Source organism: Dreissena polymorpha, chromosome 14, assembly GCF_020536995.1.
Source record: "Dreissena polymorpha isolate Duluth1 chromosome 14, UMN_Dpol_1.0, whole genome shotgun sequence".
NCBI classification, from domain to species: domain Eukaryota; kingdom Metazoa; phylum Mollusca; class Bivalvia; order Myida; family Dreissenidae; genus Dreissena; species Dreissena polymorpha.
Genome location: NC_068368.1, coordinates 44793542 through 44820732, shown reverse-complemented (window position 1 = coordinate 44820732; position 27191 = coordinate 44793542). Strand labels below are relative to the sequence as shown.

Below are 27191 nucleotides of genomic sequence, written 5' to 3'. Positions count from 1 at the left end.
CTCTCCACCAATGGCCCAGGCCAGTATGTAATCCTGGCAGTGAGGAACCGTATTGGATTCGTAACATCTTTCCGACATGCCGTTTAATTGACTAACAGACTGCGGGTTAACCTTGCACCTCGACAACAGGATGTGATGAACGTGTTTCTCGTTTCCGAGGGTGATAATGGGCTCGTACTGTAATGTTGACAATAGACGTATCTTTAATTGCGCTTGAATTATCTTGAATTACATCCCCTATTGCCTTAGGGCTTAAACACATTTGATGTGATGAACGTGTTTCTCGTTTCCGGGGATGATAATGGACTCGTACTGTAATGTTGACAATAGACGAATCTTCAGTTACGCTTGAATTATCTTGAATTACGTCCCCTATTGCCTTAGGGCTTAAACACATTTGACCAATTGTATACACTTGATAGTACGTTTCATCATAATACTAACGATCTATATGGTATGTTATTTGGCATGGAATTAACGGGCCAGCTTTGTTTATACCATCTGATTGGTTTGACATAACACACATTACATCATTCCTTGCTTGTACTGTAATGTATTTTGAATTGCGGAAGACATAGGAAACGTGCCCTAATGCCTTAGGGTAAAAACCCGTTTGACAAATTGTATACACTTGATCGTGCGTTTCATCGTTATGCTAACGACATTGACATTGAATTAACGGACCAGCTTTGTTTATACCGCCTGATTGGTTGGACATTACACACATTGTATCAATCCGGGATACGTCAATGTGACTGTAATAAATTCTATGTGCACAATTCACTTGCGTATGCGAGTACAATTACTAAGCATTTGAATCACTTATAAGTGATGTTTTGTTCGAGTCATTTTCCGATGAAGGGTAGACGCCTACACATGTGAGTCACATATGTGTATATTATACCTTACATAAATGTGTTTCTTCTCTGCTTACATAAACTACACATGTCCGTTATTTTGAATATTGCCTGGTAAAGATGCGCGCGCATCTAGTCAGCGACGATAAACAGTATTGCGCCCGCTGACTAGATGCGCGCGGAAAAAATATTGCCCGCTAAAATGTTAGTTATGTTTGAATATTTGTGCAAGTTTTACAACGCAGAGAATTGTCGAGTACTGTTTCCTTTGTTTACAAAAATATCGTATTATTATATACTTATTATTAATAGTAACTGATAAATATTGATGGAATTTATATTGTGTTATTTGCTTTTATTTCTATTGACATTAATCTGCACAAAAATGTTCGGTATAATTTAAGAAATAGAAAACCTTACTTCAGGCCCAATGGCAGAAAAGTGACCAGCCAGGCAGCCCCAAATAGTAGATGGACCTCAGCCTTCGGCTTCGGTCCATATACTATTTGGGGCTGCCTGGCTGGTCACTATTCTGTCATAGGGCCCTCAGTGAGGTTTTCTATTTCTTCATTGGTACACAGCGTAGGTTAGATTCCAGTAATCGTGTATCATCACTTGGACAAAGTTATGGCATTTTACGAACACGTTCATTTTTAATGGACTGTTTTGGAAGATATTCACTGGTATCTTACCATAACTTCTATACTTGCTAATATTAGAGAAGTTAATGCTAATGTATTGAAATACTTACTTTAAGTAATTGATATTTATTCACAAAAAGTAGTTCCTACCTTAATCATGTGGTGTTTACCGAGAGGGGGCATGATAAATGCTCGGCAGTGGTAAGTAGTGGTGTCGTTGGGAATCATATACTGAAATTGAAATGTATGGTAAAACTATCTTCGAAATAAAACAATTAGTATATATTGCAATGGTTACGATGTAAGGAAATATATAATGTATCATGAACTATTATTTACTAATTAAACCATAATACGATTATTTGAGTTTTCAATTCATGTATGTCTTTATACCAGTATTTTACCCGCCCGTAGAAATTAAAATAAATCAATCCGTTACGAAATTTAAGTGAGTTTACCACATAGCATCCCATTTAAATAAACGCGCTTATACAGCAAAGTGATAACTCTTATACGTTAACACGTATACATAGATTAACATATCCTTACGTTCAGATTAAGAAAATCGAAGTGCTTAATCTTAGTCTCAGTGATATTGCCCTCCCCTTTGTCCGGATTGAGCAGGAAGAGGCTCTTGGTTCCCCGTGTCGTTCCATGGTACACTATGCGACCGTCGTTTTGCGGGTCTTCCGAGCTAAATGCGTATATCACGCGGTTTGTGCCATTCTAAAATGAACGAGGACGGTGCCGATAAATGTGTGGGAAAATCAAAGCACTGAAAGCATTAACAAAGTGCTGTAGGTTATGAAAATTAACAGCTGAAACAGTGATGGTTCGCATGGGCCATCATAAAATTTATCATGGTTGTGAAATGTTGAAAAAATTCAAGCGCTAAAAGCGTTTTTTAACAGTTTTTTTCCAGATAAGTAAACTTAACGAAACTTAATAACCATATTATTTTAAAACTGTAGGTAGCGTATATGCTGGAACGCTGTTCGTGATTTGAATAAAAAGGTGAATTTGATCTCCGATTTGTATAATATTGTTCCGACACTCAGCATTTTGGATTTGGGGTACTGTAAGGTAAGGATCGCCAACATATAATTATCAGATAGTTCTCATTGGATTAAATAGTCTGACAGTTTTACTTTTTAACATGTTAAATTACAAAAAGAATAAAATAAAATACGTCTTTAAGTGTAAGTATTGTTTATAACGTTGAGAAGAACGAAAATCAATTTAAATCATAGTTATGCTGTTTGAATGTAAGGTTGCAGGCACGCAAGTTTTCTGTAGTTACGTTTATATCTATGTCTTCAACGTTGTCACACGTCTGTAGTTTCCGGACCATTTTCAAGACGGTACCAGCGCTCGTTTCCTCCGCGTGCAGTAGGAACCAGTCTTGCGACTTATCTACTTCCGGCATGCTATGTCCGGTCGTGTGACGGTCCTGAAAAAAATAACAGTCCGATTATTGTATAAGGCACTATACATTTATTTACAACTGATTATTCATTGTATTCATTGTTTCGACAGTTCGGTATTTATATCCCTCAATGTATTTGATTTACCGACCTGTGCAAAACAATGTGTACTTCAAACTTATAAATATTCATATGATCGAGTTGTTTTGTCATCTGGGCAAGCTCATATTTTTTTAATTTGAGTCTTACTATATGTGTTCAGACATGTGTCAGAATTGCATACACAGTATGTTATGATATTTTAGCATTACCGGAAAAAACGTGTCATCCAATGTATGTATCGAGTCACTGTAAGCTTAGATCTTCTGGTTTCTGTTATTAATTGACCGAAAGGGTAAGGCGCAAATATGTTTGCTCCCAAACGGAAATTCGAACCACCATTCAATGCAAATGTTTACAGATAAACGTACGTTTTTATGTTTTTGTTTTTTTACTGTCTTCATGTTCAACGTCGCACAGTGTACTATGACTGCGCATATTATTTCAAACTTGTAGCAAGCTCCGTGGAACAATTCAATTTTATTGCAAGTTAAAACATACCGAAAAGTGGGTCTGTCCCTGATCAGTTACCCATCCTACGGCAACGTCGCCGGGGAACATGTTTCCGTTTCCGGAAAAGCCAAGACCAACCCATCCTGCAATACAATCACAAAATCTCGGTTACAGGTAACAAATGAAGCACTCTTTGCAAGCAACATGTTTGAGTGAGACCCAAATATTCATGCGGGCCAAACGTGTTGTATACCATATAATTTCCTGATATGCTGCTTTCCATGGGCGTTTAACAAACGTACATGAATAATACTAAATTAATATTTTAAGATCTGAGCTAATTAAAGCAAAACATTATCAAAACAACAGCATAAACATAGTGAAATGAATCAAGCATATCTATCAATACGTGTATTCTAAGACGCATTTTGTCGATAAGGATACGTTTTAATTTTATAAAAGTATCGACGTATTTGTGTTTTTTTTTATGTATTTCCCTAATATGTACAACGTGTGCGCATGATCAGAAAATATTCTATGCCGACGCAAACCTGCAGAATAATTGAAGAAAATACACATTCAAAGGCTATATTTGATATGTCCTTATACATAATGTTTTGTAATGGCTCGTGTGGTTGTCACAATATATCGTTTTTAATCGCACATTTTGCTCACCTCCACGGATTGACGTTTAACCTTTATTTTCATCCACTCGAACATTATCATCCATTCGAACAGTTTCATGAACTCGAATGTTCTCATCTACTCAAACAATTTCATTTACTAGTAAATTACCATTCACTTGTACATTATCATTAACTTGTACATTATCATTCACTCGTTTATATTCACTCGGACATTTTCATTTACTTGAACATTATCATTCAGTCGTACATTATCATTCGCTCGTACGTAAATTATCATTCACTCGTATATTATCATTCACTCGTACATACATTATCATTCACTCGTGCATGCCATGCACTTATTTCATCCTATGGTGCTTCAACCAACACAATGTTCAAGAGCAACCGTGCAACCATATTACATATTATTTTAGAAATATGACATATTGTGGCCCTTCTTCATTTCTGTATTGTATGCAGTGTCCTGGTTTCTAAATAGATACATGTGCTGAGTTGTTCAGTTTATCTTTATGTTTCGTTTCGGTGTTGCCGTTGTTGATGTATTTTAAAAATATTTCTTTGATACAAAACAATGCGTAAATATATATGATATCAGGCTCTTGTCGAATACTGCTTATTTTATCTGAGCTTGGTTTTATACGCATCGCTTAATATACGTGTATATAAATCTCCAATACTAATATGATATAATGATTTGTATAACATAATACTAATACTCATAAACTACTATAACACAAGTCAGTCAAACATATTAACGAAACCACCATTACCAACCTTTTGTTTCCACATGCGCTTCTATCGTAATATGGGTGCTGTTGAAATTCCAAAACATTGTGAACATCCCGCGTTCATCCAGCTGCACCACGTGATCAAAGGGTTCTGTGGTCTTCAGTCTAGGCATCGAGATCCCGTAGGTCCCGGGAAACACCGCCTCAAGAAGAAATACGAGGCATATGAGCATGACTGGCTTGGTATTTATTCGATGTCCTTGTTTTGTCTTAGTGCTGGCTTGTGGTTTCAGCGATTACCTTGTGTTTGCTAAGTTGTTACTGGTTCACAGTTTATATAGGATTCCTGTTTAATCATAGTTGGGAATATAATTATAGCTGTTTTTGGAACCTTATAAGGCCCGTTCTAGTGTTCCCAGATTGATGATCACAGATATATAGAGAATACTAGAATACAGGTAAGTCTCTTTGACGAGGATTTATAAACCTAAACAATTTATAAACCTAAAACTAGTCTTGGTTATCTTTCCGAGCTAATAAACTTATCTGTATTCGACACCTACATGGCTTTCCATTTATCAATTTATTTACGCGTTTTATTCGGCGGCGCTGTCTAACATCACTTTTGACCTAGATGTTTTTAGATATATATTCTGTTGAAGAGTGCATTACCGATTAGGATTGCGACGACTGCGTAATTTAAGGGAATGCAAACTTACAACGTATGGTTTAATGTCCGCCAAAATATGTTGCATACATTTGGGTGTCGAAACGTATATAATTGTTTACAGAAATTAATTAAAACCAATGTATTAATACATTAAAAAAAATGAACACAGAAAATTACCTGGGTCGCCTTAGTGAGAAGCTCGTGTTCAGACCAACCCAATAAGCGGACAGCTTTTTTTTATTTTGAATGCTTTTTTCTTTCTTATAATTTATTACTGCATGTTTTCAACTTTTCCAGTACATGCCGTACAATATATGTTAAACATTTTCCCTCAAATCAAATTAATTTGGTAAAAGAAGTCTCAAAATACAACAATATGGTATTCAAGTAATTTTAGTTTCCATAACGTGACAAAAATAAAGTATTTGTATTAGAACTGATTAACATAGTATGTTTATCCTAATAAACATAAACTTATTTTTTTTAAATTCTAAGACAAATTCAATAAGAAGATTGCTTCCGATAATTACTATTATTGTGGTTTCTTAGGGGTTGATCGTATATGGTCGTGTTTTCCAAGTTCAGATATGAATGGGACTGTGTGCGATCACGTCAATTTTATTTTGAGTTGGCTCAGTTTCCTCGGGTTGTTTGAAGACTGTATGGTCCGAGATGTGTGTGACCGTGATAATCTCTGCAGGCATTGTGGAAATGTGAATAACCTTGATTTTAATCCATTATTGGACATGTTAGTATGCACATAATCAGTTTTTACTTTTTTCAATAAGCATTATTTTTTATTATTTTTTATTATTCTACTTATGGGGGGGGGGGGGGGGGGGGTTAGGGTCTCTCGGGTACATGCAGTATGTATCAAATCTAGATTAAACATATAATAGAAATTAGAAAATTTAAGAAGTACACAAACACTAGTTTTGCAAACACAAGAGACAAACAACATATGTTATATAATTTATTGCATTTGATATACAGTTTGTTGAGTAATACACACGAAAACATGCACATTAGTTCACTAACGGTTAAAATGATTCATTAAATACAGAAAGAGTTCTAAACGTAATGTCGATATAAAAAATCAAAATGCAAATAAAAAAGCAATATGATATAATTGTATCTCTATTATTTTACACACACAAGTTAAACAGTATCACAGAGTTGTCCAGAAGACCCGGAAGTGAAAACTAGATGTGTACTTTTAAGAATACAACATATAATTAGTCGGTATACGTTTTATAGTATTTTCTATGTTCCAACCATGTATGACTACACATAGCTACCGTTGTATTCACAATACTGTTTTGAAGGGAATATACTTACATACATTTAATAATATAAGGTCGAACATGATAAACATCAAGATACAGGGTACATTCAAAAGCGTCATGATATTTATCTTATAGAGCATTACAATGGGTACCTTTCCTTTCTTTTAAGTGTATTGCTTTTTGGTTGATTCCATCGACCAGTTTTAATTTTATGTGTATGTGCAGAGACTCTTAGTCCACAGATGGCCAGTTTGTAAATGGAAATAGCGGACAAATCTGTAAATGGAACTACCGGGTCAATCTGTAAAGGGAAATAGCGGGCCTATCTGTAAATGAAAAAAACGGGCCAGTCTGTAGAATGAAACACCGGGTCAATCTGTAAATGGAAATAGCGGCTCGATCTGTAAATGGAAATAGCGAATCAATTTGTGAATGGAAAAAGAGGGCAAATCTGCAAACGGAAGTAGCGGTTCAATCTGTATATGGAAATAGCGGTTCAATCTGTAAATGGAAATAATTGGCCAATCTGCAAATGGAAATAGAGGGACTATATGTAAATGGAAATAGCGGGCCAATCTGTGAATGGAAAAAGCGTGTAAATCTGTAAATGGAAATAGCGTCATCATTAACATAGGTATAGGATATTTTTAAAGCAATTTATGTATTTTACATATTATTGTTCCACGTAGGACGTCTATCTTTGTATAAACAATTGGAAAGTCTCGTTTTAATAACATAAAACGAATATATACCAAAATCCCCAAACGCCTTGGTTTAACCATACATCATTAAAGCCACAATCTATACACAACTTTTCGACCGGGCCTCGCTTTTGTGACATTCCCACTTGAGTGTGTGTTGAGACGTATATGCACTCAAATGTTATCATTCATATTATCACCTGTAGCTAGATTATGCCATAGAAGGACCGAAGAAACCCCGGAATGTGAGTTAAATCCAGGACACCAATCTAGAGCCCCAGGATCACGATCATGATCCGCCATCATCATTATCATCATCATCATCATCATCATTATCATCATCATCATCATCATCATCATCATCATCATCATCATCATCAACATCATCATCATCATCATCATCATCATCATCATCATCATCATCATCATCATCATCATCATCATCATCATCGTCATCGTCATCATCGTCATCGTCATCGTCATTGTCGTCGTCTTCACCGTCGTCGTCGTCGTTGTCATCATCATCATTATCATCATTATCATCATTATAATCATTATTATCATGATCATCATCACCACCACAATCATCATCATCATCAGCAGCAGCAGCAGCATCAGTATCATCATCATCAGCAGCATCAAAATCATCATCATCATTATCATCCTCCTCCTCCTCCTCATCATCATCAATATCATAATCACTATCATTACCTACACAATCATCATAATTATCAGCATCAGCATCATCATCAGCATCACATCATCATCATCATCATCATCATCATCATCATCATCATCATCATCATCATCATCATCATCATCATCATCATCATCATCATCATAAGCTCACAACGTAAGCTCACAACGTAAGCTCGAAGTGCGATTCAACTGACCCTAAATCACTTTATTTGTTGAGTTAAAATAACTTCGGACCTGCATCGCTGCTGATGTTTATCTCTTAGTAGCAGTTTATGCAGAGTGATGTTTCATGACATGTTATCTAATATATAAGTAATTGACCATAGTACCTTTATGAGGACATAATTATACATGCTTTATATCAACCGTTATGCTTTAAGTTACTTGTTGGTTAAAATTGTTCAAGCTCGTGTACTATGCGACAATCCGACCGTTGGGTGACTCGAAAACTGGAAAATATATGGTCATAAAGACGGTACTCATCAGACACATCGAAATAGTTTCACATTTATCTTTCACATTTGTACACAAGCATAAGCATAAAGGGATTGGTAATTCGTTTTTAATCTACTTTAGTACATACATTTATATGCAATGCATGCTTACTATAACAGTATTCCAAAGCGAATTCTGCATTTCTGATTCACTAAAAAGAGTGTGTTATATCTGGTGAATGTGTCGAATAATCGGGAATTGAAGTGCCATTGTCATTGAGTTGATCGGTTAAAGAAGTGTCCATAAACATTATCTGAATCTTTAAACATTTGAATTTTCTCAAATACGTTAGTAAACTAAGATGAAACATGTTGTAACATTAATTGATATATTGAACTTTTTTTTCGAAAAGTAAGCACGTTCTCTGCTTATTTCTAAGTATTTTTATTTTGTTGACATATGTACTGATCATCCAATTCATGCTGATTATCGATGGAATTGTATCTTTAATTTTATATAATCCACCTTTTTTCTGCGAATTTCTTTCTTCGCAATACAAAGTGCCACAACATTAAATGACCAAACAATGTCCCGTGTCTGCAAACCGAATGAACAGAACATAAATGCAAAAAGCTGAAGAACTCTCCTCTCGCGCGTGGCTTTTGTTTTTCTCTGTTTTCGAAGTTCCATATGTTATAAAAGTATCCGCATGCACGGCGTGTGGTATGTGTTTGACTTTTTTTCCGAATATACAAACCGCAAAAAGCGTAGTTTTATGGTTATTACACTCGATACCAGTAGACAAGAAGAAATCCCTTCCATAACATAAAAGGCGTCTGATTTGATTAAAACGCAGCCAAGAAAGATTAATTAAATTCAAAAATACATATTGAAATAATATAACTATTAGACTTGCAAACACAATTTATTAAGTCTTATTTCTCTCAATCATAGTGTTATGTCGTTCGTTGGAATATAATGTATACACATATACATATCAATAGAACTTAGTATGCCACTCTGTGAACATTGTCCTTAAATATTTCCGTTTAATTAGTGACGTTTTAATTGTCCAGTGCGAAATATATTACTTAAAATAATTGTATGTTTAAAAGATCGTATTATAAATCGCGTGTTTTTGCTGTTATATGAACAATAATGCTAAGCTAATTATTGGGATAAATGAAAAGCGAAAGACTAACACATTAAAGTGACTGACAAGTTACCTAGAGCAGTTTTCCACGCCACATCATTGTACATAGTCCTTAAAAACAACAATGTAATTGTGTTCTCAGTGGAAAATCATTATAGTCGGTAACAACATCAGAGTGACAGTGTTGTCTGTGGAAAATTACTTTAGTCCGTAACAACAAAAAAACAAAGTGACTGTGTTCTCTGGGGAAAATCACTGCAGTCCGTAAAACCAACAATGTGACTGTGTTGTCAGTGGAAAATTACTATGTCCGTGACAACAACAAAGTTACAGTTTGTCTGTGGAAAATCAGTTAAGTCCGTAACAAAAAAATGTGACTGTGTTGTCTGTGGAAAATCACTTTAGTCCGTAACAACAACAACAACAAAGTGACTGTGTTGTCTGGGGGAAAATCACTAGTCACTGCATATTTAAATAAAGAACAATACGACTTTGCTAGCATCGTTGCCAATGGACATCTTGCCGACCAAGATGCAAAAAGCCCCTTGAAATCGGTAAAATATTTATCGTCGATCTAGGTATTTACATTATTATCAATATATATAAATATAAAGAAAAGTATTATTTATACTAATATACAGATGATCGCCGTCCATACCATACATCTGAAAGCCGTGTCTATTCCTCAGGCCTCGTGTTTTCATCATTTGATTATCATAATGTATGTTTCAAAGTCCGATTTGACAAGGTGATATACAAGTAATAAAATGGATAACATAGTATGTAATATTTCATATTTGCTATACAATATTGTATTTTATTTTAAAACACCAATTGTTGTTCTGTAACCACAATAATACCTTACACGTTGAACCACATGTTGCGCATTGTGTTCTTGTTACATTGTCTGTTTATGATAATTTTGCTGAATAGCTTGAACAATAACTTGCAGAATATGACTATTGAACTGTTAAATAGATCAGTAACCCGTATATGTTAGGAAAGCAACACATATTTTTTTTCTAACCAGTTTAGTAGGGTTATCTCACCGAAGCCTCTTGTGTCGCTTATATTGTTTCGTAACCAGTTTTGGTAGTGTAATCTCCCCTAACACTCTTGTGTCGCTCGTCCTTACTTTTGTTGTTGATGTTGTTGATATACTCTTTTTTTTCGTTTTATTTCACCATCAACATTGTTGGATTCAAGTGACTGCTAAAGATCGCAAGCAGCTACGTATGTAATTATGTTTTGTTGAAAGTGTTTATTTATTGAGTTATTTACCTGACCACAATGAGATACTCTTATTTGTAAACATTCAAACGGCGCTTATTTCAAGTTGTAATTTATTCATAAATATTCGTAAATAAGATTGAACTGTCTCTTTTAATAACTAGTTATAGGTATGGAGTAACAATTATTATGAAGACAATCGAAAGGGCTTGTAAAAGATAAATTGTTTCCTATTTTCACTTTATTTTTTAAGCATTATGTAATGAACTGAAAAAACTAGACTTGCCCCAACGATGATTGTTTGGGCCTGAGTTTTGTTTTAGTATAATAGCTGTGTAATGCCAGTATTTAACTTAACGATATTATCTTAAGAAGGAAATACATATGAATACCAGGGACACAGTTTTGTGGTTCACACTTTCATCCTCAAAATTGTCTTAAACAATGTTTTTCAATTTTAGTATCAAAAAGCTTTTGTCTATTTATTTTTTGCCCCCACATTGTGGAAGTTATTAAGCTTTGCTTTTGTCCATACATCATGAAACTTGCGTTTTCAACTTCTGGTTTAAGGTTGGGTTGATGTTGAAAATTTATTTAGAATTTTATGAAGAAATCCTGAAAAAGAAGTTTTAGACAAACGTGTGTATACGATATACAATTAAACTTTTTCTTCTTACATAGAGAGAAAGTTATCATTGGTGTCTGGGAAAAAACACTGTTGGGATCGGTTTCTTTTGCTTTGGGATCATATATGTTTTATGGCCCTTTTGTAAATAGCATGAAAACCCCTGTGTTATTACTCAAGAGTTGTTAATTGTTAGTCCAATCTTCATGAAACTTGGTGTGTACATTTGTGCTAATGATATTTCAGCCGCTATTGAAACTGGATCATGTGAGGTGAAAACCAAGGTCATTTGGTCGAATTCAGCCAATAGCATCGCTCGTTTAAAAAATGCTTTGTTTAAACATTTCTATTATTCTCAATAAATTACACTTTGAGTACGCCTATCCCCATTCATTATGCTATGAATTATAGAATAAATTTGTATACATCATCTATTTTGTGGGTTTCTATTTGCTTATTAAGTGTGACAGTTATCAAGTCCGATATAATATGAAATTTTGGCTAAATTTGGCTTAATATTGATATAATAATACATTAATAATACAATCTTAAAGTCACCCTAAGTCCAAAAAGTCAAAAGGCAACCCATTCATACAGCCACAGTTCACCACAAAATGTCAAGGTATTTTAAATCTTACATAGCAAAAAATGTGGTAATGGAGACGCTATCCACATTGCCACAATTGACAGACATGTTTCCATTAGCAGAAACATAGATGCTAGCAACTCTCTGGGCTGTAGCAGAATTCGGCACTAATGGCTTAGCATACATGTATGTGGAGAACTTTGAACCCGTTTTCGAATCCAAGGCAGCAATCCGAGTTATATCCGGAATAACTGAACATCGAACTGTAGTAAAAATGTCAATTCACACATTGCTTTTTTTCATGAATTCAATTACCCTGTTTTACCTCGACTTTTCGAAAAAAAAGAAAGCTATACTACTCGCCTCGGTGTCGGCGTTGCCATTTCCGTTGGTTAAAGTTTTTATGCCCCCGGAATAAAAGATTAGGGGCATATTGTTTTTGGCCTGTCTGTCCGTCTGTCTGTATGTCTGTCATTCATTCATTCATTCATTCATTCATTTATTCATTCATTTTATGTGTGTGTCCCAAAACTTTAACCTTCGTTTTACAATAACTTTTGTATTATTGAAGATAGCAACTAGATATTTGGCATGCATGTGTATCTCATGAAGCTGCACATGTTGAGTGGTGAATGGTCAAGGTCATCATTCAAGGTCAAAGGTCAAATATATGGCTTCAAAGCGGCGCATTAGGGGGCATTGTGTTTCTGACAAACACATCTCTTGTTTATGATGTCAAATAACTTAAACACTATCAAAGATGATTAACTCAAACTTGAAATACTTTTTTATGGCAAAAAGACAAATGTGTTGGTCAAGGTTCATAACTCTGTCAGCATTATTTTAAGAGTTATACCCCTTTTTATACTTTGCAAATTGAACATTTGTTTAAGTTTTGTGTTTAGGTCGACTTCATTCCTAAAGTATCAAAGCTATTGCTTTTATACTTGCAACACTTACTAACTATCATTAGGGAACTGTGCATGCAAACTTATGTACATGTAACTCTGACTGTCATTTTGACAGATTTATGGCCCCTTTTATGCTTAGAAAATTGAAAATTTGGTTAAGTTTTGTGTTTTGTTCCATTTTACTCCTTAAGTATTGTAGCTGTAAGCTCAAAAGTATGTTTTATATTTAAGCCTTACATGTTTATGTCAGAATACTGTAAACATAATAATATAAGCAGGAAATGAATTAACAGAGAACCTTAGGGACCTTCACAATTTGTGCTTGGTAGCAAAATTATCGAAGACATTAATTTGGCATTTGATTAAGAATTGCCTTAAAATTGTGTTTAGTCAAAGTCTTGAATTCAGTGTTTTGTGACATGACCCATTTAATGCAAAAAACTTTTTTATCCCCGCTGAAAAAAAATTCTGAGGGTATATAGTAATTGGTCCCGTCCGTCTGTTTGTGAATAATATCCCTTTATTTAATTTCAAAGTAAATTTGTGTCTGGAGCATAACACTAAATCTACTGCAGGGATTAACTTGAAACTTGAAATATAAACAGATGGCAAGTAGGAAAAATGCAGTGACTAGGAACCATTACTCTATCTACCTTAGTTTTTTAATTATATCCCTTTATTTAATTTCAAAGTAAATTTCTTTCCGAAGCATAAATCTTAATTTAATGTAGGGATTTACTTGAAACTTGAAATATAAACAGATGGCAAGTAGGAGAAGTGCAGTGATTAAGAACCATAACTTTATCTACCTTAGTTATTTAATTATCTCCCTTTATTTAATTTCAAAGTAAGTTTTTGTCCGGAGTATAACTCTAAATCTTCTGAAGGGATTTACTTGAAACTAGAAATATAAACAGATGGCAAGTAGGAGAAGTGCAGTGACCATGAACCATAACTCTTTCGGCCATTGTTTTTTAATTATCTTCCTTTATTTTGTTTATTTGTTATTTATATTTTATTTATTTATAATTTGTAATTATATTTAATTAAATTTAATAGTAAATATTTTAGCTTTTCAATTTTTAATATCTCCCTTTATCTAATTTTTACAATAATACATGTATTTTAATTTGAACACTGAAGAATTCACTGTAAAATGAATAGATGAGTTTAAGGAAAAGTACAGTGATCATGAACAGTAACTGTTTATAGTCTTCTTTTTTAATTACCTCCCTTTCTTTCATTTCCATATATTTTACTCTCTACAGCATAACTCCAACACTATATAATTAATTGATCCTTGAAATATAAATAGATGACACAGGTGCCATGTTTTACAAAAAGTATTCTACTTTTTAAAACAAATGTTGTCATACAAGCAAACACATTTCGGCAGGAATGGCACAACTGTGATAAGCTCTTGTATATTTGTTCTTGTTACTTAATTCATTAAACTATTACAGGTATAGACTTATCTCAGGGATCTATGAGAAGATACAGTTGACATCCTTGATAGGTGCCTTCCAGGTGCAAAGAAATATGATTGTTGCAAAGGCCAAGTTATAAGGGACAATGCTGAAGTATGTATAGTGATTGTGCAAAAAGTCTTAATTGCAGTGGTAATTGTGCTACAGACTCATGCTTGATATAAACAACTATTTGCATACTGACCGGTCTGTTCTTTAACAGTAATTATCAGGGCCTTTTAAAGCCCCATAAATAATGAAAATCAACGTATATTTCTTAAAATATTACGAAAAATAAATTTAACCCATTACAAATCAGTGTTTTTTATAGCAACGGCTAAATTAAAGATTCTAGATGTGTTATGGTTACAAAGATTAAACGAGTAACAAACTGTTAGTTTTAACTGTTTGTGTCACACAATATTCCAAGTTATAATTTAAGTTTACTAAGTGATTGTCTGACTATGAGATTAAGTGATGGTCTGACTTTTAGAATAAGTGGCTGCCTTGCTTTAAGACAAAGTTACTGACCGACTATTATACTAAGTGACTGACTCTCTATTTGACTAAGTGATTGACTGACTATGGGACTAATTGACTGACTGACTATAAGACTAAGTGACTGTCTCACTATTATACTATATTAGTGACTGCCTTTTAAACTAAGTGATTGACTTACTATAAGACTATGTGATTGACTAACTATTAGACTAATTACCTGTCTGACTATTAGACTATGGTACTGACTTACTATGCGTCTAAGTGACTGACTAGCTATAAAACTAAGTGACTGACTGACTATTATACTAAGTGATTGACTGAAAATTAGATTTATTGACTGACTGACTATTAGACTAGATAACTGACTTTTAGGTTAAGTGACTCACTGATTATTTGACTAAGTGAGGTTCTGACTATGGGACTAAGTGACTGTCTGACAATTAGACTAAGTGACTTTCTGACTATGAGACTAAGTGACTGACTGACTATTAGACTTAATGACTGTCTTACTATGAGACTAAGCGACTGATTGTCTTATTTACTATTAGATAAAATGAATGCCCTACTATTATACTAAGTGATTGATTGACTGTTCGACAGAATAAATGACTATTATACTAGGTGATTGACTGACCATTAGACTGTGCAACTGACTATTAGACTGGATGACTGACTTACCATAAGGCTGTTCGACTGACTATTAGACTGGGTGACTGTCTTTTAGACTGGGCGACTTACTATTTAACTGGGCGACTATTATAAACGGGGCGACTGACTTTTAGACTGGCAACTAACTATTATACTTGGCAACGGACTATTAGACTGGGCGACTGGCTAAAAGACCAGGCGACTGACTGACCATTAGACTGTATGACTTACTGTAAGACTAAGAGACTGACTATTAAACTGGTCGACTAACTATTATACTTCGGGGCTAACTTTTAGACTTGGCAAATTACTATCAGACTTGTTGACTGACTGGCCATTAAGATGGGCAACTTACTATTAGACTATTAGACTTACATGAACAATAAGAATTGGCGACTGATTGATAATTAGACCCAGTGACTTACTGATCATTTGACTGGACGACTGACTTACCATTAAACCCAGCAATTAAGGAACCATTTCACTGTATGACAGACTGACTCTTAGACCAAGTAGGAAACTGACCATTAAAGTGGGGAACTAACTGGCCATTTTACCGGGTGAATGACTGACCATAAGGGGGCGGCTGACTGACCGGCTAAATAAATAGATATGTATAAGTATGCATTATTATCCTATCAATACTACTTAACTTGCCAAGATGTCAAATATTTAGACACAGGACTGGTGTTCTTTGAACAGATGTTTCTTAGTTTATAAAGGTTAAACACATTATATTCGGTAACATACATTATTAATGCGTGCATGATGAACCTACATGTACAAGTAATGAAAGGTCAAGTGCAACAACTTTATTTAGTTATCGGAGGATTGCTATTACATATGTATTAAATCTTTTAGTTAAACTGTTTAAAATACGTTTATTGGATTTAAATTACCTGTTTTTGTACCATTAAAATTGTTTCAGACATAAAATATTTATAAAAAATCATTTGTATATTTTTATGCCCCTTATCTTCTTCGAAGAAGAGGGGGTATATTGTTTTTGGCCTGTCTGTCATTCTGTCCCAAAATTTTAACCTTGGTAAAAGTTTGATAACTGTTGCAATATTGAAGATAGCAACTTCATATTTGGCATGCATGTGTATCTCATGGAGCTGCACATTTTGAGTGGTGAAAAGTCAAGGTCAAGGTCATCCTTTAAGGCCAAAGGTCATATATTGTATTTTTCATTCCTAAAACTTTAACCTTCGTTAAAGTTTGGTCATAACTTTTTGAATACTAAAGATAGCAACTTGATATTTTGCATGCATGTGTATCTCATAGAGCTGCACATTTTGAATGGTGAAAGGTCAAGGTCAAGGTCATCCTTTAAGGTCAAAAGTAAAAAAATACAATCCAATGGAAGTAATAAGCTTTAAAACGGAGATCATTTCTATACCTGCCAAATGATATATTGAAATTTTATTTCAAAGCGATGCAATAGGGGGCATTGTGTTTCTGACAAACACATCTCTTGTTTGTATTTTTTTTGTAATTTCACATTAACGGTTTATAATCACATATTCGTACATAGTTTAAAGTTGATTCACATGCTGTTTGGGGAAACACCATTTTATACATAGTTGTGTTGCCTCACTAGCTTCCTGATAGCCTGTAACTTTTTAACATTGTCCAAACAGCCAAAGAAGAGCTGATTTGCAGTGATCACAGTATTGTTTAGAGCTTGAACGAAAACAGTACAACAGTAGCATGAGCGTTAGTTTTCCCAGAGGGGTCACATGTTACAGTGCCATGCTCTGTAGACATAACCATGGTTCTATAAGCATGTTCATCAATGTTGACAGTAATGAGCTATTGAAATGACACACTTATTCATAATCGCTTACAATATAATTACAATGAAATCATAACGTTCGCTCCATTTGTTGTTGATGCCATGGAAGCATCAGACTTAAATTTTATTTTAATGGCATTGTAATTGGTAAAAATATTTTAAAACACAATTTAACAATTTGAACTTTATTATGTATTCACAACAATAATTAATAGCAATTACAAAATCCAATTAGTTATATAATTAAAACTATGTTAAAGGGACCGTCACTGTAATATACTAGTCGTGATATTTTAATCAATATAAACTGATAATTGTAAAACAATACGGTATTTTGGAACTTCTTTTTTCGTCGTTTGTGATTGACGGTCCCGTTAAAGGGATAATTTCAGGTTTTCGTAAATTGACAAAATTGAAAAAAGTTGTTTTAGATTTGCAAATTTTCGTTTTAGTTATGAAATTTGTGAGGAAACAGTAATGCTGAACATTTACAATGGTCTAATATAGCCATTATATGCATGTTTTGACGATTTAAAAACCTGAAAATTATAAAACGTTGCAACGCGAAACGATTGAATAATTTGGAGAGTTCTGTTGTTGTCGTTTAATTTTGTTAAACTACAAAGATTGCGTATATATACTATAAAATACGTCTTTCATACATACTTGGCAGGATGCCCGAGCGGTCTAATTGGTTTTTACTTCAGGACTCCGGGGGTCACTGGTTCGAGCCCTGCTGCGGCCTACTATTTTTTCCTTTTTAAAATTTTATTCTTGATGTTTTAATGGAGCTTTTTAGATCAAATGTTAACATTTATCAATATAAAGCATTTAATCATAAACTTCAAAACATGCCAAAATCTGTGAAAAGGCCCCTTTAAACCTTCTTTTGCGCCATTTACTTTTAAATATGCATAGTGTAACTTTAATCTTACAGATTAGTATTGATGTTGCGTATGTACGTTTTTAACGAAAAACAATTAAATGTTATTGTTTGTTTCGTTTTGTATTCTTTAATTTTTGTTCAAAACCTGTTGGGGCCAAACGTTGAATTTTTAATTGCGATCAGTGGCGAAGCGAAGCCACATTCATTGTTACCGGTACTCGAAATATAAACCATCTCGTCACAATTGTTAGAACAGAATATGCGTCAGACAAACATGTTGTTTAAATGAGGACAACACAAGCCAATTCATAGACAATCGCCATAAATTGTTCCCTATAAACATAGTTTTTCTTTCAGTTTACATTGTCTTGAGAGGACACAATTCCCATTTATAGTTATAAATAGAGATGCAACTGAATGTTGTGACACATGACAATGAAACCAACTGAAATGTAAAAGAACTATACAGTGATTTCAATTGAGCAGAATCCTGCTTTTTGATGCAAGCATTTTGCAATTATGTCACTTTTGACTCCTCCAATTTATTTTCTTTGCATCATTTTGATTCAAATGTTTTCATGAATCTAATATAAAATTTATGTTTTATTATACAAAAAATTGGTTTTTAGTTAAGCAAGATATACTAAAAGTTATACAAAGCAATATTTTTAGAGCAATCAACTAATATCTATGAACAAAATATCTAGTATTTGTATTTTGACCCCTGAACTTTTCATTTGACCTCAGACAATTTCAAGCATAGGGTCATTTGACTACTCGTTTTCAAAAACTATTGAATTCCCTGACTATACATCTTTCTTTTTCAGACAGATAGTAAATGCTCTGTGTTTAATGTTCAAATTGCTTAAGCAGGACATGACTACCGATGTTTCAAAATAAATCAAATTAATGGTAATATAATATGTCAGATGTCAGTATTATGAAATGTAGAATACAAGCAGCAAATACGATATTTCCAAAATATTTATAATTCGCCGTTTTGTAGAAAATACAGATATTTACCACATTCAATTGTGTATAGAGCTTGGCAAACAACTACTGATGTGTACTGACAGCAATCGTGTTACCTCCTGGCAGAGTCTTGACTGCTTTCAAAAAGCGCTCTTTCATATGTACATTTAACACCAAAACTCAGCATCGTCCATGGTATTCGTATCCATCTGGATGATGCATACTATCAAAGGTTTTAAGTGTTACGCTTCTACGTTTTAGAAACATATAAAATATAACATAAATTGATCACAACGCCAAATGAAGAAGCACATATGTATTTATTAATTGAATTTCTTTAAAGTATGATCAAACACTTTTTTGTATGCTCATAGTTTTTTTTGCAATTTACGGAATTACACAAACCATCTCTTAATGAGTTCCGTAGATGACATTGGTTAGTTCAAAAGAAAGCGTACCTGGTAAACAAAAAAGGGAGAATCTGTAGGATAATTCTATATTATATGCAGTTGTAGACAGCAATATACGTGCAATAAAATATGTACAAATAATAAAGTTGAAACAATATTATCGCAATATCGCAGTTGGTGTTATATTTATTATTAAAAAATAAACTAGGACGAAAGTCGGCCAACACTTGACAATTTAATATAAACTAAATCTATGAAAAAGCATTCAAGGATATCGAAATCGGCATACTTATCGTGTTAAAATCCAATATATAGTATGGGTTAAGTCACTACGACAGTACGCAACTTTTAATTGTCCATCCTTTCATTATCGTACATGTTTAACATAGCTTCATAAATGACAATACATATTATAAGTCAGTCAAGTTCAAGAAATGATAAAATATGTTTTACAAGACATCAAACAAAACATTTGATATGTTTACGCTAACAAGAACGCGTTGAAGCTATGGGATGATCACGGGTTGATCATCTTGTGTAATGTGAAAAGCTTATGCTGTCTTAATCCACAATACATCCGTCGGCCACGTGTACCTATTTTTGATTTTAAGCGCTCTGTTCATATTTTGAGGATCGTAGGCAAGGTGTTTAGTAGTAAGCTTAGATTGCAATGCTGGGACATACTCCGGGTCCACACATAATCCAGCCTCAGATGTAGAAGGACCTAATAAACACACACACCTTGGTAGTAGGGGAGGTGTACTAACAGACTGTCTGGTAAGCGTATTGGCTGGTACCCGCACTTCTTAACTAAAAAATACGGGTTTTGACCCGCTCCCGATGCACGTGTGCTTTTGGAGTGGTGCACAATACAGGGCGGGCAGGGTTCGCTCCGGTTAATCCGGCTTTCCTTTCAAAAGTACACTACGACACTGAAATTGAATATCGTTCGGTAGCAAAAGATACCTGGGAACTGCAGATATGATACAAAAATATTTTACTGTCTTGAGTATTGTACGTTAAGGAGTACTGATACATGCACCGAAACTTTACATTATACAGCCTCGGGCGCGGAAGGACCTCATAAACTGCGATATGTATGAGGTCACATAAAGAAGGATTAACTAGGCATTTATAGATAACAATATATTTAGCCTTGCCATAAAAGGTCGAGTATATTTTCCGAAGCACACGTTATGCCGCTTTACATCATGGAACGTTTGCACGTAATTATCATTTAGGAGATTCAGTTTATCTAATTGATTAACAAATGCTTTATGTTAAACAAGTGCAAAGTTTAGTGCAATTCAAATTTAAATCAATTTTGCCAAACAAAATGGCATGTCCAGGACTTTCAAAACATCTATCATCATTATCATTATCTTCTTCTTCTTTATTATTATCGTCATCATCATCAGCAGCAGCAGCATGCTCATCATCAATATTATTATAATCGCCACCACCACCACCACCGTCATCATCATCATTATTTTCTTCATCGTGATTGTCATCGACGACTTATCATCATCATCATCACCACCACCACCATCATCATCATCTCATAAAGCCTAGTTAAGATCGTTGTAATAGTTTCATTATATTTATTACACATGAATTTGTCCAATACTTGTGAAGTGTAAATTGGTGAGCCGACCCATAACTGTGCACTTCTTATTCCTGTACAATCGTGAAAAAAAACTGGTTCAAGATGCACGAAAGTAATAAAATTAAATTAATATTAATTATATACATCATTATGAAACATAATTTTAAATTTTCACCTACTTAGTAAAATTGGGTTAGTTTGGATAATACAAGTTGCTGTTCAAAACAGTTTCTATCGTTACTTAAGCAAAGAATCAACGATTTCTATGGTTATCATATATCAAGAACTGAACATAAATAATTATTTTAAACGCATTTTTAAATAGTGAAAAGTTAAATATAAGCATCTACAAAGATCAACTTTGTCAAGGCAGAGTAAACAGACACAAAGCCAGCTCCTAGAAGCACGAAGAAACTAGATGAATCAGAACAATGGGAGATGAAAGTCGACTTAGGGAAGAAGCTGGTCTTCCACGAGATCTTCCAAACAACACTGAGGCCGGACATAGTGATATGGTCCACCAAATACAAGAAGCTGGTGACAATTGAACTCAACGTCCCATGGGAAACAAGGTGCGATATGGGATATAAGCGGAAGAAAGTCGAGTACACTATTCTCATAGATCAGCGCAATCCCGCGGTTGGAAAACATGACTTTTCCCGATCGAAACTGGCGCCAGAGATTTTCCCGCACAATCACCTATGAATCAGAGGAGGAGAGAGAAAGAAAGCTGTTTGGAGACTGGATCAAGCCGCAGAGAAAGCGTCTCGTTTGCTATGTATTAAGAGGGAGGAAAAGAGCTGGCAGCTAAGCACTGACCCGTAGTGCCTGATCAGCAATGCGGTTCCACCGCCCGGAGAGTGTCCTGGGATTGAAACACTTGTTGATGGGCGGCTCCCATCTGATGAGTCAGTGATTTCTTACAGCACAGGCTGTGCCGTACAAAAGCGTATACAAGCTGTTCAGAAACTATAAACGCGTTTCAAAAGAATTGAACCTTTTACAAACTCCGATGTGTGTTTTATAAGACATATAATATACAATACATAGAAACGGTGGAATGCATTCGTTTCATGAAAGAGAAAAATGGCTTCTGTATTGAAGCATGGAACATTTCCTATTTACTATCTGTTCAAATGTCCGAAAAGAAATATAGCTTACGCATTTATTTAATTTATTATAGACTCTGATCGTAATATATGGCCTCAATAATCGTTAAGGAGACACCATTTCGAGATGAGCAGTATTGTACCATTAAGGCAATGTAATTTAAACCTCACGTGCAATAACAGTTTTGTGTTGAATTATGGTTCTAAGTGGCGCAATATTACCAAGTAATTTGGAATTTTCAGTCCAAATAGTTTATATAACATATATGCGATACATATATATATATATATATATATATATATATATATATATATATATATATATATATATATATATATATATATATATATATATATTTATATATTTATATATAATAAAAATAAAGTATAAATATAAATATATATATATATATATATATATATATATATATATATATAAATATAAAGTAATATGCCTTTAAGCAATAATAAGTGAATGTGAGATATTATTAGTAAATGTTTAACAATATTATTTCGTTCAACATAGACAAACACAGTTATTAAAATGGAATTATTAGAACAAGGTGAGGAATTCGGTCCTATTGCATTTTCCCCGCTTAATTATTAGATGAATGCAATGAATTTATTTTTAAGGAAAGCAGGACGGCCCGCACATCACAGGTGTTAGATTATGACATGAAAATCCATGGCCTGTGGTCAGCTTGATGTACCAACTGGCATACGTAACAACCATAAGAAAAAATTGATATATGACGCTAACTTCTGCATCATATTAGTATACAGTGAATTAGACGGAGAAATGGTATGCGGCGAGCAACTCTGCATCATATTGGTTCGACATGAATCAGAATGAAAAATGGCATGTATCGCGCACTTCTGTTTCGCATAAGTTTAAGATGAATCAGAAGGAGATTTGCGTGTGACACGCATCATATTAGCGTATCCATCATCATCAACCCCTTGGCAGATTTTGCCGTTCAGGGGAAATTAGAGACGACGGTACATAAAACCTCCTCCAGTCAGGTCTATTGTGTGCAAAAAGCGTTGCAGACATGTTCCGGACGTACTCGTTGGTATTGTGCTCTATATCGGAGATGAGGAGCAGGCTTCGGTGACATTAATGTTCATATGCCTGTATCCGGCGTTCTGTCTCCGCGTGAAGCGCTCAGGTCTCGCAACCGTAGATGAGGGTAGAGACTATGAGGGACTTGTAGAGTCTGTTTTTGGTGGAAAAAGCTGATGGAACTGCTTGTCAACAACCTGCTCAGTCTGGCCATCGCTGTGGTCGCCATTGTAATTCTTTTTGGACCTCAGCGGTACTGGTACCATCTTGGACAGGTTTGCGCCCAAGTTTTTGAAGCTGGTTATTTCTTCTAGCTTCATGTCGTTCATATTGATTTCTGCACTGGTGTTGATTATGCTGTTCACCAGAACTTTCGACTTTTCCGTGCTACCCTCCATCACGTATGCTCTTGCTTTTTCATAGAGTCTGTTGGTGAGATGGTGTCAACCATTGGGTCAATGTCATCAGCGAATCTCAAGTTCGATGTGGGTCTTCTAACGATGGAGATAGAGGTGTGGTGGTCATGTAGAGTCTCCTGCATTATATTCTTAAGGAATAAGTAATAAGGACGGGAGAGAGCTGACATCCCTGACGGACGCACACTGATGCTCTGAAGAAATCTCCCTGTTGTCCGTTGAGAAGAACTGCACTGGTGGGGTTTCCTTATAGTTCTTGAAAGACGTGCACAAGCCCGTTGTCAATGTTAAATCCTCTCATAACATGGCATAGCTCATCATGACAAACGCGGTTAAAAGCTTTTTTTTAATCATTGAAGTTGTGTAAGAAGTCACGTTGGTATTGCAGTTGTTTCTCAATAAAGATTCTGCAGTTTAAGATCTGTTCTTCGCCTAGTCCTGAATTAAGTCTGCTCTTCGGCCATCATTTCATCGGCTCTACTTTTCAATCGATTACGGATTATGCATTGCTTGACTTTGCTGGGATTACTGATTAGACTGATGGTTCGTTAATTCTCGAACAACTTGAGCGTAACCTTTTTCGGTAGGGTTACGACCAGTGACTGGGTTCATTCCTTTTGGACAATTCTTTTCCTCCCAGATTTTTTGGCAAAGTGCCGTAAATAATCTACTCCGTGTTTGATCAGCTCGTAAGGGACGTTATGCACTCCCGGAGATTTTCCTGCCTTAAGAATACGCACTGCCTCCTCCACCTGTGACGTAAGTATGGTCGGATTTTCGTCGTCCGCTTTTGGTCTGGGATTGTTTCGGAAGGAGGCTGGGGTTCGGTTGAAGCCGATAGTTGCAGAGGTCAGTTTTCTGTTTAGGACTGCGGCACTCTCCGTAAAAAAAATTCTCGTAAGCTACTGCTATAACACTGGATATGGGCTTACCGGTTTTCGTGAGGGTCTTGAGGGTGATGGAGGCCGTCTAATTGCTATCTGCAGTCATATGACTGTCTATGATGATGTAGTGTTCCTAAATTCATTTCTCCTTGTTCTCTTTTATCTTCTTCCTTACCTCCCTATTCGCTTTCTGGTAATTTCCATTGAGTCCAGGTTGATGTGCTTCGCATGCCTCAGCTCTCTTCTTTTGTAACAATATCCATGATTTTGGTCGTCATACATGCCTCGTTCTTCCTTCTCATCCTCCAATGTACTCTTCAGCCGGTGACAGTAGGACATCCTTTATGTTGTTGCTAATGGTGTCGATGTAATTGTCTAAGATATTCAGGGCTGCAAACTTGACACCTATATATGCTTCAAATGCCTCTAGTATTATAATGGTATAACATGATTCAAAGAAAAAAATTGTATGCGGTGCTTTTTTCATTAACGTTTTAGTATAAAATGAATCAAAAGAAGAAATGGCATGCGACGCACACTTTTGAATCATATTAGTAAAGCATGAATAAGAAGAAGAAATGGCATGCATTGCGAACTCCTTCATCATTTAGTTCAGCATAAATTATATGACGAAATGATCCGCACTTCTTCTTTATATTAGTATCAAATTCATGAGAATAAGAAACTGCATGCAGCAAAAGAAATGGCATGCGACGCGCACGTCTGCATTATATAAGTATAAAATCAATTTGAAGGAGAAATGGCACGCAGAAGGAGAAATGGCATGTGATGTGCACTTCGGCCTCTTGATTGTATAAGATGAATAAGAAGGACACATGACATGTAGATGAAGGAATGTCATGCGATGCGCACTTCTGCATCACATAAGTATAACATGAATCGTGAATCCGACAATAAGGGCACAGAGAGGTTTCATTAGTCGTGAATAATTAGTTTATGAATTACAAGGCAAAAGCCGCAGTTGAGGCTAAAATTGCGCACTCACACCATATTAACATCCACACAACGCCCTTTTTAAGAGACACAGTACTTCTGTACATGTATCTTAGCTGTTGACACCATTTGTTTTAAATGATCGTTTTGGTATTCATATTCACTTGAAATTTGGTTTAAAGTCATAATTTTAAGTTTTTCTATTATGGCTGTGTACATTATACCTTATGAGTTTATGTCATATATAATGTCACAAATATATTTGACCTTTGTGCTTGTGAAACTGACATTGGACTGTGTGTGTTCCAGATATTGCTCGCCACTTGAGCCCAAACAATGATTCATCGAAACATCTTAAGTGTGTAATATGAAGATGAGGTTCAGGTTTTTTTGTCACAGTACATCACTTATATTGTAACGACAAAATACAGGTCAAATGAGACATAAAGATGATATTATCAAAATATTCTGGGTGGGGGGGTTTTCTTGTAATATTTATTTTATGATTGTTTATTTTTATATATTAAATAAGAAATTTAAGAAAAGTCGATATATGCGTCGGAATCAAATTATGTCATCGTACAATAATTATCTGCACTATAAATTTATTCTCTCATACAAAATAGTATGCTTCAAGTCACTTAAGATCACCTTAACACATGCATCGAAGTCTGATGCCAACCACTCCATTATCAAATTCAGATGAACATTTCAACATATGGTGGACAAATGGTTTATCTACACTCATTTCGTCACGTAATTGTTATGTTGTGGTTGCAATAAAAAATAACTAAATTAAACTCTGAACAAACGTAAACGATTAACAATCAAACTTTAAAATGTGCATGCATATTGATGTATAAAGAAAAATTTGATTTAATTTACGCTGAGTCTCGGTCTTATTATATCCTGTTTTACTTTTGAAAAGGAACAGATTAATTAGATTGGTCGATTTGAAGTGGAAGAACATTTTGGCTTATTAGCTTTTATGATTCGAATAATAGTGGCATCATGGAATTCGTCAATGTGGGTACCTTCTGTCAAAGCTTTATTTAATAAGGCAATTATTTATTTTTTTCGCGGAGAGCATGTTATAGTGAATACTATCGTCTCCTGGCGCGCCATTTGAATATGTAATAAGCGCCGCTTCGAAGTGAAGTTTGAACCATTGAAGTGTATGTTTGTACTGCAATTGGCTTCCAAGTTTAATGGGGATAATAAGCGATTTACAGTAATGATCTATGATATTGAAAATACTGTCATAAAAACCAACAATTAAGGCGATAATGACAGATAGTCAAAATTGATGACATCTGAAATCGTGTTTGCCCCA

The 27191-nt window shown here is 34.8% G+C and overlaps 2 protein-coding genes across 2 annotated transcripts in view; both read right to left on the bottom strand.

The window, feature by feature from the left end:
• LOC127858361 (DBH-like monooxygenase protein 1) overlaps positions 1–5335 on the bottom strand; it is a 12041-nt gene extending 6706 nt beyond the window's left edge. The window contains exons 1-6 of the mRNA XM_052395429.1: positions 4896–5335; positions 3523–3617; positions 2799–2948; positions 2048–2224; positions 1649–1729; positions 1–177 (exon numbers count right to left, since the gene is read on the bottom strand). Of these exons, the coding sequence (XP_052251389.1) occupies positions 1–177; positions 1649–1729; positions 2048–2224; positions 2799–2948; positions 3523–3617; positions 4896–5082 (867 nt within the window). The 5' untranslated portion in view covers positions 5083–5335. The remainder of the gene's footprint in view (positions 178–1648; positions 1730–2047; positions 2225–2798; positions 2949–3522; positions 3618–4895) is intronic.
• LOC127858366 (zeta-crystallin-like) overlaps positions 1–27191 on the bottom strand; it is a 306504-nt gene that overhangs the window by 167106 nt on the left and 112207 nt on the right. The gene's annotated exons all lie outside the window — the stretch shown is intronic.